Source organism: Perognathus longimembris, chromosome 6, assembly GCF_023159225.1.
Source record: "Perognathus longimembris pacificus isolate PPM17 chromosome 6, ASM2315922v1, whole genome shotgun sequence".
NCBI lineage: Eukaryota > Metazoa > Chordata > Mammalia > Rodentia > Heteromyidae > Perognathus > Perognathus longimembris.
This window is the reverse complement of record NC_063166.1, coordinates 17,023,137-17,035,544: the sequence shown is the minus strand read 5'-3', so window position 1 is coordinate 17,035,544 and position 12,408 is coordinate 17,023,137. Positions and strand designations below refer to the sequence as shown.

Here is a 12,408-nt window from a genome sequence, read left to right as displayed (position 1 = left end):
AGATGAGTCTCATGGACTTTCCTGCCCAGGCTCGTTTTGAACTGTGATTTTCAGATTATCTACCTCCTGAATAGCAAGCATTACAATTGTGAGCTACTAGTGCCTAGCTAGCTCTTACTTTATAGCCACATGTCAGCTTCTATATCATCTCAAATTCTGTTCACTCTCCCCTCTATGTTTCCTTTTGAAGAACAACCATTTCCAAGTTTGGCTTTTGCCTTCAATTTTCATAACTTTGTTGCCTAATCTTAATATTTCTGATATATATTTGAAACTCAATTGATTCTGTAATTTAAGATGGCATATTCTAGGCCACAATATGAAGTCACAGTGGGTAGTCTTATCAGTTAATTTACAACAACTAGGCCTGAATCAATGCAAGATCCTGAGGAAGATGACTCTGGTATGAAACAGAGATAGTTAATTGGTTGCAGTCAGAGATGGTGCTGTAGAGGAAACTTGGAATATTTCCTAGGAAATGTGGGGAGAGACCTGAATACTAACAGCTATCTCAGGGGCCTTTGAGGGAAACTTCAGTTATACACATATTGGTGCTTTTAAAAGCAGATTGGGAAGAGAATGATTAGGTGTTAGGTTCTGTGTTGAGATGAGGGAAGTTTATGAAGTGTGAAGTAGGAATTGGCAATAATAGTTTCCTGGAGGAAAATAGATTGGGACATCATTGATATGAAATGAGATCTTTCAAAAGGGGAGACATGATGGCATTTTCAACTGCTGTATATTTTGGGGGAGAAGCGATGATTTTAGGTAAATTTTCAGCCTGTTTTACTAGTTTCTTTTTCCTTCAGCTTAATTAACAATGAGGTTACTGTGATCTTTCTTTAGTCCAAGGTGATTTCTAGGCTTCAGGTCTGGATAGGATTTTACTTTCATATGCAAGAGTTTCAATCTTGTACTTCTCTTAAAAACTTAAGTTAAACTATGGACAGTTTTTCCTCAATAAAAGAAACGTAGAAGTTTGATCCAATCCCTAGGATGTGCATATACTCTGTATGCTTCTAATGCAATTCTACAACCCCCCCCCCTCTCTCTCTCTCTCTCTCTGTATGTGTGTGCTGGTCGTGGGGCTCAAACTCAGGTCTTGGGAGCTGTCTCTGAGGGGTTTTGTGCAGGGCTATGAATCCTTGAACCACAGTTATGCTTTGGACTAATCGGAAATTTATTGGAGATACGAGTCTCACTGACTTTCCTGTAAAGGACAAGCTTTGAAATGCAACCTTCAGATCTCAGCCTCCTGAGTACCTATGATTACAGTCTTACAGTCGTGAGCCATTGGAACCTGGCTACCTCTACCTTCTGCTAATTATTAAATGCTTGCTTTAGAGCTCTCCAGTTCTTGTCTGCATAGCTATGTCATGATAGCTGTATATGCAGGCTTTACCTGGAAGCATTAATTACGAATATAGGAATATCTGTTATGGCCTTTCAACATGTGCTTCCTCTCCTTACATATGAGATTAAAGAATGCCTTAAAAGGTTAAAAGACACACATAATCCTAAATGTTTGATACAAGTTTTAATAATGAGTACAGCAATCAATTAATAAAACAGGAATCCAAAGTGATCCAATCTTTAGTCAGGGGTTGGAAACTCTTAAAAATGACTGTACTTGGATGAGTGTGTGTTTCAAGTGGTAGAATACTTGTCTAACAATACAAGGGCCTGAGTCTCAAACTCAAGAATGGTGAAATAAGTAAACAAAAAAAAAATGCGTGTACTTACAGAGCATGGGGCTACATGCTTGTAATCTCAGCATTTGAGAGGCAGGAAGATCATGAATTGTTGCCAGCCTAGGCTACATAATTAGATTTTGTATCAAGGAAATAAAACAACAAAACAAACAAAAAATGACTGTACTCCAAAAGGAATACTATGAGAGACTTACGTAAACCAAGACTTACATACACCAAGAACTGGAGAAACAAAATGTATGAACCCTCATAATACTAGCAGGTAAAATTGGAGGTTCATGAACATTTCCTAACTTCTGGAAGAACATAATGTGAGACCTTTTGGAAAACCCAACCTACAGCTCTGTGATGTCACCACATTAGAGACAGAGGTTTTCAAGTACTTTTAGAGGAAGATCTGCTGGATTGGTGGTCTCCATCTTTCTAGTTGGCATATGCCTTCAGATATTAGAAAAATGACACTTATAAGTCTCATATACCTTCTCAGAAAATTTCAGGTTTAATCAGAGAGAAAGAGGAATGTTTATCTCTCTATGATAAGTTTACATGAACATGTGAGTAAATCAAAGAATTATCAGGTCTGCTTACCTTGGTAGCTGTGGTGTAGTCCAACTCTGGGTTAATTCTGCCCAGATGAGGCTTTTCAAGCCAGATTTATATCTTTAGCATGTGAGTCTCTTGGCTCCCACCAAGAGTAAGGATGATTTCACTTTTCAACAGTTGTCTCATTGTCAGGGAGAAGAAAACGATTGCAGAATCTCAGTCCCTGAAGTACAACTTTCCCTCTCCCTATATAATTATCATGTGAAATTGACTTAGAAGATCACTCAGGCTTAATTAGGGTTTACTTCTAGAAGATTGTGAAATGAGAAAATGAGCAACAAGCAAAACTTCTGTGTCTAGTTTTTATTATCTATTTGCTACTGGTTTCTGTAATATGCAGACCTATCTTTTCCTTCTCAAAGTTGCAATTGGTGAAGTAGCATAGAGATGAGTTCTGAGACAGAGTTTAAGTCACTTCTCTTTAATTATCAAGTCTTTTAATTCTGAATGGCCAGTTATGGAAACTCTGCTGTATGTGCAACTAAATACTTGAACAGCACTACCGCCACCTTGCTCTAGCTATGCCCAGAGGAAGTAAAATGTTTTTACCATTAGCTATGGTCAACCTGGTAGGACTTGAAGATTTAACAGTACAGACATGTTGGCGAGCACAGGAAGGCCCTGTTTTAATCTTCAGCATCCCTAAGTAAGTAGATAAATGAAAAAGAAATGAGTGAGGAAGAAATTTTAATAAATTAAGAAATGAAAGACAATTGGGCCTACCTTTTCAAAAATTATTCCATATGAAATTTCAAGAATATAGAAGTCATGTATACTTGGAATGAGCTATTTATTTATTATTCAGTTTATTGCCAAGGAGAACCTTTCTAGCCATTGATACAAAGGAAAGTAAATAACTATGACCATGTGGCTGAAGTTAACTTGAGAACAGCATCTTGTTTCTAGAAGTGATACAAGTACTGTACTGACCTGAAAGGAAAATTCAAGTTGCAAAATCATTTCCTGCAGAAAAGGTGAGGATTTTGTGTGTTTCTTTTTTCTAAAGAGAAGAACTAATTAATCACCACAAAAAACCCCTCACTTTTTAAACTGGACACCACTTCATCTTTGAATACATGCTTTATATTGTATAACATTCAAATTAGGACAAACACATTTATTTCTTCCACTATTTACTATTTAGAGTGAAAACATTAAAATATTTTTCTTCTAGCTTAATGAAAAGTACAGTACATTATTATTATGTATACTTACTTGCAATAGCACATCAGAGATCTTTAGGCTATAACTATAACTTAATTCCTTATGCTGGAACTTTCCTTATCCTTAACTGTGTACTACACTCTTGATCCTCTAATATCCACTCAACCATTCTCTATTTAACTTCTATGAGGTCAATATTTTTGTATTTCACAGTGAGTAAGATCCTGTGGAATTACCTTTTGGTGCTTGACTTAGTTCATGTAACATGATGATCCCCAGTTCCATTCAAGTCATACCCAAAGACAAGATTTCAGTGTCTTTTATAGCTGTCCTTATTTATTGACTACAATGTGTGTATTTTCTTAATACGTCTTATCCCTACATCAGTGGGTACAAATTTAATTTGTTTCTATTTCTTTACTCTTGTGAGTATTGTTTGTAGTGAATACAGGAATGCAGGTGTTTCTTCTACGCATAGGTTTAATTTCCTGTTGATTTTTACACAATAGTTGGATTGCTGGAACATAGTAGTTCTATTTCAGTTTTTGGAGGAAACTCTGTGTTGATTTTCATAATATCTAAATTTATTCACAATCCTACCTATACTGTTTAAGAGTTGAATTTCCTTTTTTTTTTGGCCAGTCCTGGGTCTTGGACTCAGGGCCTGAGCACTGTCCCTGGCTTCTTCCCGCTCAAGGCTAGCACTCTGCCACTTGAGCCACAGCGCCGCTTCTGGCCGTTTTCCGTATATGTGGTGCTGGGGAATCGAACGTAGGGCCTCCTATATCCGAGGAAGGCACTCTTGCCACTAGGCTATATCCCCAGCCCCTAAGAGTTGAATTTCCATTACACTCTTACCAGCACTTATCCTTTGTGTATTGACGGTTCTTATTTTACCTGGAGAGAAGTGGTATCTCATTGTAGTTGAGCACTCATGTTTTTCCTAAGTAATGTATACACACACATATATACTAATATATATTTATGTATACAACATATTCAAGCAAATGTTTTTCTTTGTGGTTCTTTTTGCCACTGGTATTCTTTTGTTTTTTTGAATTATTTTGGTATTGAGCTTTGTTTTACGATGCTAAGGGTCAAACTCTGTGCCTTTTGCATGCTTGACAATTGCTCTACATCTTAGCTATAATCCCCAATTTCTGCTACTGAGTTTTAAAAAATTAGATAGTTGTACAAAGAAGTTACAATTCCATTGAGTCAGGGTATGAGTACAATGCATATTGACAAACATTACTTCTGCAATTGCTCCCCATTTCCCCCTCCCATCCCCCCTCACATTATGTAGTTAAAGCTTTATATAACATTGAGTATAATTGCATGCGCCCCCCACAATTTTCTGGTATTCATTTTGTTAAAACAATTAATACTTGTTAGTCGTTCAGAAGAGTTGCACCATTGGACTCCTCTAAGTATGCCATTCTTTAGTCAGTGTGTGTGCACATACATAAAACTCTGCATATGGTATCATGTATGTTTGTATTTTAGATCTAGCTTCCACATATAGGAGAACACATGTACCACTTATTTCTTTGAATCCCAACTATCTTCACTTAACAAACTTACTGCACTTAACAATTTTTTCCTAAGTCCACCCATTTCTCTGAAAATGACATAATATTCTTTCTGATAGATGTGTAAAATTCCATATCTATCTATCTGTCTGTCTGTCTGTCTATCTATCTATCTATTGATCTATCTATCTATCTCACAAATTTTCTTGATTCACTCATCTATTATAGGACATTTGGACTAGTTCCATAACTTGGGTATAGTGAAAAGTGCTGCAATGAACATGGATATGTCTTTACTATACTCTGACTTGTCATATTCTGGGTATATGCCAAGGAGTGATATTGCTGGGTCATAGTGAGGAATCTTTCAACCACCTCCAGAGTGGTTGAAGTAGTTTACATTCCCACCAACAGTGTAATAGGAACTTCCTTTCCCCCTACATCCTCACCAGCATTTGTTATAGTTCTAATTCTTGTTTTTGGTAAGTCTATGGTGAGATGGAATTGCAATGCTGTTTTGATTTGCATTTCCTTTATGGCCAGAGATGGTAAGTATTTCTTCATGTGTCTATTAGGCATTCTTACTTCTTCTTCTGAGAAGTCTCTATTTAGTACCTTTACAATCTATTAAATGAGTTATTGATTTTGTTGGGTTTAGTTTCTTGATCTCCTTGAGTATATTCTGGATATTAGGTCTCTATTGGATATAGAGCTGGTAAAAAGATTTTCTTAGTGTGCTCTTATTTGTGGGATGGAATTGTTTGCAAATTTGGAGTTAAGAAGGTGAAGAACTTGTTTCTGAAATGACACAGATAGAAAGTCAGGCGCCCATTGAAGAGCTGAGAGAGAGAGAGAGAGAGAGAGAGACAGACAGACATACAGAAAGACACACACACACAGAGAGAAAGAGAGAGCGAGCGAGCAAGAGAGCAAGCGAGCGAGCGAGCGAGAGACCACCTATTTACCTATTTCTCTGAATGGTGGCATATAACAATATCCTGTATTCTAATCCCGGATCTGTTAATGCTACTGGCTAGTGTGCTATCATATTGCAAATTAGAATGTATTGGAGAATTAAGGATCTAAAAGAGGAGGAGATAGTCATTATCTTGCCATGTAGTCTGGAATGATCTTTCTCCCCAGGATGTCCCTGCGGTTGATTGTGTTGGCCTGAACCTTGCCGAAGAAACAAGTGGTACAAATGGAAATGTCCAGAGCCACTCTTCCTAGATAAATCAAAGCTTTATAGCTAATATTTCCTGGGAAGTTTTTATAATAAAAGGTTGGTTATATAATATGCATGGTTCTTTCCTAGATGGTACTTTAGATCATTTTTTCTGTTTTTCTTCTTGTTGTTCTTGTATTAACTTGAGAGCACTGATAAATACAATTTGAATGCAAATTCCATGCCAATGTATCTACTTACCTCTTGAAAAGATGCTTTACTTGTCCTTCATATTTAAAATTTATGTGATTGTTTTCTTCCTAACCATAGGGCAATATCACTCAGTCATTTACAAAGCCAACCAGATCATAAGTATTAGTCGCATGTCTAAGGATGCTTAAATACATCTATCTTCAGTCTTCATGTTCATTAAACAATTTTGGGTTCACTTTGTGTAAATGTTGAGCTAATAAAGAATTTTAGTTTCTCTAAAAACTCCCCCAAACGAGTAGGTCAAATGAAGTATGTTCCTTGGGTAGGTCAAATAATGAATGTTGTGAGTACACCCTGCCATAGTGAAACAGAAGCAGTTTTAATAGGGAAGTGGAAAATCTAGCCCTTTGTTTCAAGAAAGAACTGTGGCTAAATTTGTATTTCCAATCTTTCACATGCATGGGATCTATTTCAAAGATGTTGTAATTTATATAACATCTTTACAAATAGTATCCTTTTTCTGTTTCTCCTGTATTATATTCAAAGGGTTGAAACAGTCATTTGGTTTGCTTCTTGAAGTTGATATACACCTGCAGATGACACTAATTCTTTTTGTCCTCCACAGTTTGGCATTCTGTCCTTATGAAACTTCTGAATTGCTTTAAATTCCAGCCATACAAATATAACATTGTCACTCACCTTGCCACAAGTTCTGGTATTATTTCAACCACATCGTGTTTGTAAAATAATGTATTGCAATGCACACACATTTTTCTGTTGTAATTCTCTAAGAACAAGTATATTTGTAAGGTTCAATCCTAGAAATGGAATTCTAGGACAAAAGCATAAGTAATGATGATAAAATTTACCAAATGGTATCTAAAATAGTGGTAGTAAGAGACCAGTCCCACAAATTTCTAATTAAATCCATTTCATGAGAGTGGTAGAGTAGCAAATGTGATTTCTGTAGTACTCTAGTTGTCTGTGAGTTTTGGGTCAACTCAGAGCTGCATGTTACTAGCATTTTTGTCTGACCAAAACCCATTACATATTTAAGTGAATTGATTTGATCTTGTTTTAACACAGACTAACAGAATTAAGAGTTCCTGCAAATTTACATACTAAAACAAGTTGAATGAAATAGACATGTTTTTCAACTTCTTTCTTTTCTACCAAGGACTCCAACATGCAGCTAGATTTCCATCTCTGAGAATCAGCACAAATGGGCTAAGAATTGCAAAACCAAGAGTCAGAAATTCACGAATACCTAACACCACGGGATTATTCTCCAAGGAGGAATATAAAAGTAGAGAAAACACACACTCTGTCCAATAAAAGAAAAGAAAACACAGCATGAGAAGGAGAACACTGTGAACAGCTTTCATCTCGGGAGGAGTTTTGTAGAGAAGCTGGGGGCTCTGAAGGTAGCGAACCCGCTGGTGGTGCTTGTGGAGAAGAAATATCATGTAGCTACTGGCTCCACCCATGACACTCTGAAACATGATATCACGTAGGATCATAAGCATGAAAAAAAGCCATTGTATTTCCTTTCTCCCTGGTAGAAAATAACAATAGTAGTTATTTTTACTGATTTGTGATGTGTTCATGTTGCTACTTCTGATTGAATTGAGTAAGTTCATACTTATCAATGAATTGAGAATCCAAAAGAAGAGCAAGAAGAGAAGGATGTCCCATGTAGACCTCAGCTTAAGCCTCCTCCACCTGGAGGTGCTGGGACTGATCATGATGGCCTGGACCACTGTGAGGAGACTGGTGGTGCAGATTGAGTGGCCACGAGCTACCCTGTCTAGAAAAACAATAATCTTACAGCCTGTAGAATCTAGAAAGTTTCTCAAGCCAAATGCTGCTATTGTCTTTGGCATCCCTTTGGAGAGGAGCATTATGATATTTGTCAAAGCCAAATGGATAAGAATAAGATGTATAGATTTCTTTACAGTGCCTTCCCAGAAACTGAAAATATAATTCAGAAAAACAGAGATGTTTCCTATAATGCCATGTCCAGTTAGAAAAATGCAGATTGTTCCCTCGATGAGGTCCAATTCCATTTCTTATGTCACAGGCAGAAAAACTTCGATCCAGCTTCTTGATGATATGTATCTGCAAAATTTATTTCATGTCACAGCTCTTTTCTGGTATATACAGGGCAACCATGATACACATAATGGTGCAGATTTTTGTCTAGGAGAACTCTATGTCTTTATTGTGTCATTTGTTTGGTCATTCTATTAGTCTCAAATGCCTTCCTGAAGACTAGCACTCAAAAACATAAAGTTTGTTTTTCAAAAATTTATTGTTATTGTAAAGGTGACATAAAGAGGGGTTATGGTTACATAAATCAGATAATGTGTACATTCAAAAGTTCCAAAACTTCTATCCAGATTTCTTTTAGCTTCACAGTAGCAAAGCCAACTTCTCACTCAGATCCTAATATATCCCAGCTGCGGGTAATCTCAGCACAGCTGAATTGAATACAAATTATTTCCAACCACAACTTCCATCCTTCCTTCCTTCCTCTCTTTCCCTCTCTTCTTTCTTTCTTATTCCATTCTATCATGTTCCCATTATCCCACTTCAAATGTCATAACCTGTCTGTCTGCCTTCCTCATACCCTATATTGAAATACTGACAAAATCCTGTTATTTCAACATTTTAAGTGTCTCATAATTTTAGCCACATTTTATTTTCCATATTGCTCAGTTTTCATTTGACTCTTACCTTCTGGTGATATAATAATTTTCAGAATTAAGTTTGCTTCTGATTTTTTGTGTATGCTATAGGATTTGAACTCAGGGCTTCACAGGTGCTAACTAAGTACTCTACTGTGTTGAGTCATGCCTTCAGCCCTTTTTAAAATTTTTTTTTGCTCTGGTTATTTTGAGATAGGGTCTTACTTTTTGCCTGACCCTCACCTGAACTGCAGTCCTCCTTTTTTGGGCTTCCTGACATGGCAGTGTTGACTGACATGTGTTAACATGTCCAGCTTCTTCCACTGATAGGGAGTCCTCTGAACTTTTCTTGACCAGGATAGCCTGAAACTATGATCCTCCTTATCATGGGCTCCTGTGTAGCTGAGATGGCAGGTATGTGTCGTGCATCCAGTCCAGTTACTGGCTGAGAAAGGTTTTCACAAATATTTTGCCTGGGCTGGCCTTGAACCTCTAGATATCAGCTTCCTGGGTAGCTAGGATTACAGGCACAAAGCACCACACTCAGCTTACTCCCAACTTTTATACCTTTGATGCCTAATAATATTCCAAACTATATTACTAGGGTCTTTAGGAGGGATCTGAGTACAAATGAGTGACTTCTAGGCCTCCAAAGGAAGCCTTTTTCAGCTACTTCCCACTAATGATTAAAGATTGCTTTAAATATCTCTCACCTGAAGGTTTCAAGCAGCCTCAACTGTGCGGTCTGTGAGACTCCACAATTAACCAGCAGAAACCCAGAAATACAGCTGTGCTCAAGTCATAGAGTGCTAGCCTTGAGCTCAAAACCACAGAGACAGCATCCAGGCCCTGAGTTCAAGTTCCAGCACACACACACACACACACACACACACACACACACACACACACACACAGAGAGAGAGAGAGAGAGAGAGAGAGAGAGACTTGTTATAGCTGTTTAATATGTTCCTCAAATAATAGACATCAAAGGAAAGAAGTAGACTTCCATATATGGGATAATATTGTGTGTTAGAATAGGGAAGCTTTAAAGACAGTTGTCGAACAAATATCTTCATTTTAAAGACAAAGGTATTTATGAATTTTGGAACATAACAGAAAGGAAAAATGGCATAACTGAAAACATAATAATTCAGCTAAACTTGCATAAACAAAATTTGTGAAACCTAATAATGCTGACAGTGTCAAAGTACCAGGTGAAATTAGAGGAGATCAAGAGACTTTTTTCTCTTAGTAATCTGAAAAAAAAAACCCATACATCTTTTGTATTTGAAAGAACACAAGGTAAAGTACTTTATGAAAATATCCACTCCAGAGCACTCTGATGATACTAGATCCTGAACACAGTGACAGTGATGCTCAAATATTTCTCAAAGGACATTGGTAGGACCAGTCCTCTCCATTTTTCTAGTTCCAAGATATCTAAAGGTTCAGGTCCTAAGGTTATGTAGGTCCTAAGGATCAGAAATCTTCTATGTCTTCTTTGCCCAATCATAGAAAGAGTACAATTTATTATTCTCAGGAAATTGCATGGTACAAGTGAAGCACATCAAAGAATTAGCAGATTCACTCACCTTGGTAGCTGTGGTGCAGTCAAGCTCTGGGTCAGTCCTTCTGTCAAGAAGAGACTTCTCAGGTCCTATTTATACCTTCAGGATTTGTAATGCTCTTGCCTCTCAGAAAGTACCAAGGAGATTTCAATTTTCACAGATGTCACCCTGTTAGGACTGTGAATCCCTGAAGGACAACTTTCCCTCTTCCCTCACAATTACCTCATGGATTTGACTCAGAAGTTATCTCAGACTCAATTAGTATTTAATTAGTAGAAGGATGTGAAGCAAGGAAGTGAACAACAAAGCAGGATTCCATATCTAGAGCTTTCTTGTCTCCACACTTGTCTTTGTCTTCCCAGAGTTCTAAGCTGTGAATTACCTTGGAAACCAGACTCTGAGCTACAGAGGAAGATCTATCATGGAAGCCTGTCATCTTTCTGACCCTATGTCACAATGTAGTTGACCTAGGTCCTGCTCAGTTGTCTTCCACTAGTTACCACAGTAGTTCATACCATTGATGATTGTATGCTGACTGGCCCCATTGAGGGTGAAATTTAATCATTAGATAAGAGGCTGACAGGGAAAGAATGACTTGTGATCCTCAGTTTGACCCTTATTCTGACATGGTTTAGTGAGAGCCACTTCATTTTGATATATTAGGCATCCATTCTGTGTCAAAGTCTCTTGGAAGTTTCTTGTTTTGTTTGTTTATGTATTGAGACTTGAATTCAATGTTTTTTCACTCAAAGATGGCAGTCTTATCACTTGAGCTAAAGCTCCACTTCTGGCTTATTGGTGGTTGATTAGAAATAAGTCTCATGGACTTTCCTTCCTAGGCTGGCTTTGAACCACAATCCTCAGATTTTAGCCTCTTGAGCAGCTAAGATTACAGGCCTGAGCCACTGGTGCCGAGCTCTTTGAAGCTTCTTTGAGATCTAAGATTATGCCTGAGTGACACATGTAAACTCAAGTAGAACACCATAAATTTATGATTATGAATTATGATTAGAATTATGTTAAGAGCATTGCTCTTTATTCCCATGGATAGATTACATATTTTAAGTACTCACTTTTATCATATCAGTTAGATAGATTTGAGATTCTATACAATTAGGTGTTGTTGTTTTTTTAACCCTATACAGTATCTTTAATGAATGTTGACCACTCTCTTCAACTTTCTTGGGGATAGCTGATAAATGCTCTTCCATTTGTATTGGGAAGTCCATTATAATCTTTTAATACTGTTTATCTTCAAAACATACTCTAAAATCATTAGGCTGATGATTTTATGGTTTGGAAAAATAATATGACACCAAATAAAATGATCAGGAAGAAATTTTTCTCCCTTCACACATTCTGATAATGGTTAAAAAAACAAGGCATTTTTTTTAAACCACCAATCTCACTTATACATGAAAGCTATCACACATTTTGAGATCTGAGATGATTTCTTAACATTAGGCTAATTTTGTTCTTCCTATTATGTGTTTACTTATGAGCTCTGTCTGTCCACCTATCAGTGAACAAAATAAAATTAGTGTTTGATATTCTTTATTTTTAGTCTCTTTTACTTTCAACTTGTGTTTCATCTAAAGTATTAGATTGTAATTTTATGATATTACATATAGTAATTTCAAAGTATAATTGATATGAGTTTATCTATACAGTTTTCCTTATATTTTCTTTTTAAAGTGTTTGACATTTTCTTCAGTAAGCTCTGTAGAAATGTGCTTGATATAAGCAAATACTCTCAAAATACTT

General features: G+C 36.8%; 1 protein-coding gene across 1 annotated transcript; it reads right to left on the bottom strand.

Annotated features, from left to right (window-relative positions):
- Positions 1-7,558: 7,558 nt before the first annotated feature.
- On the bottom strand, positions 7,559-8,479 carry LOC125353632 (vomeronasal type-1 receptor 4-like). The gene has a single exon (XM_048349305.1). The coding sequence runs from the start codon at positions 8,453-8,455 to the stop codon at positions 7,559-7,561; it is 897 nt and encodes a 298-aa protein (XP_048205262.1). The 5' UTR covers positions 8,456-8,479.
- Between the last annotated feature and the right edge of the window lie 3,929 nt (positions 8,480-12,408).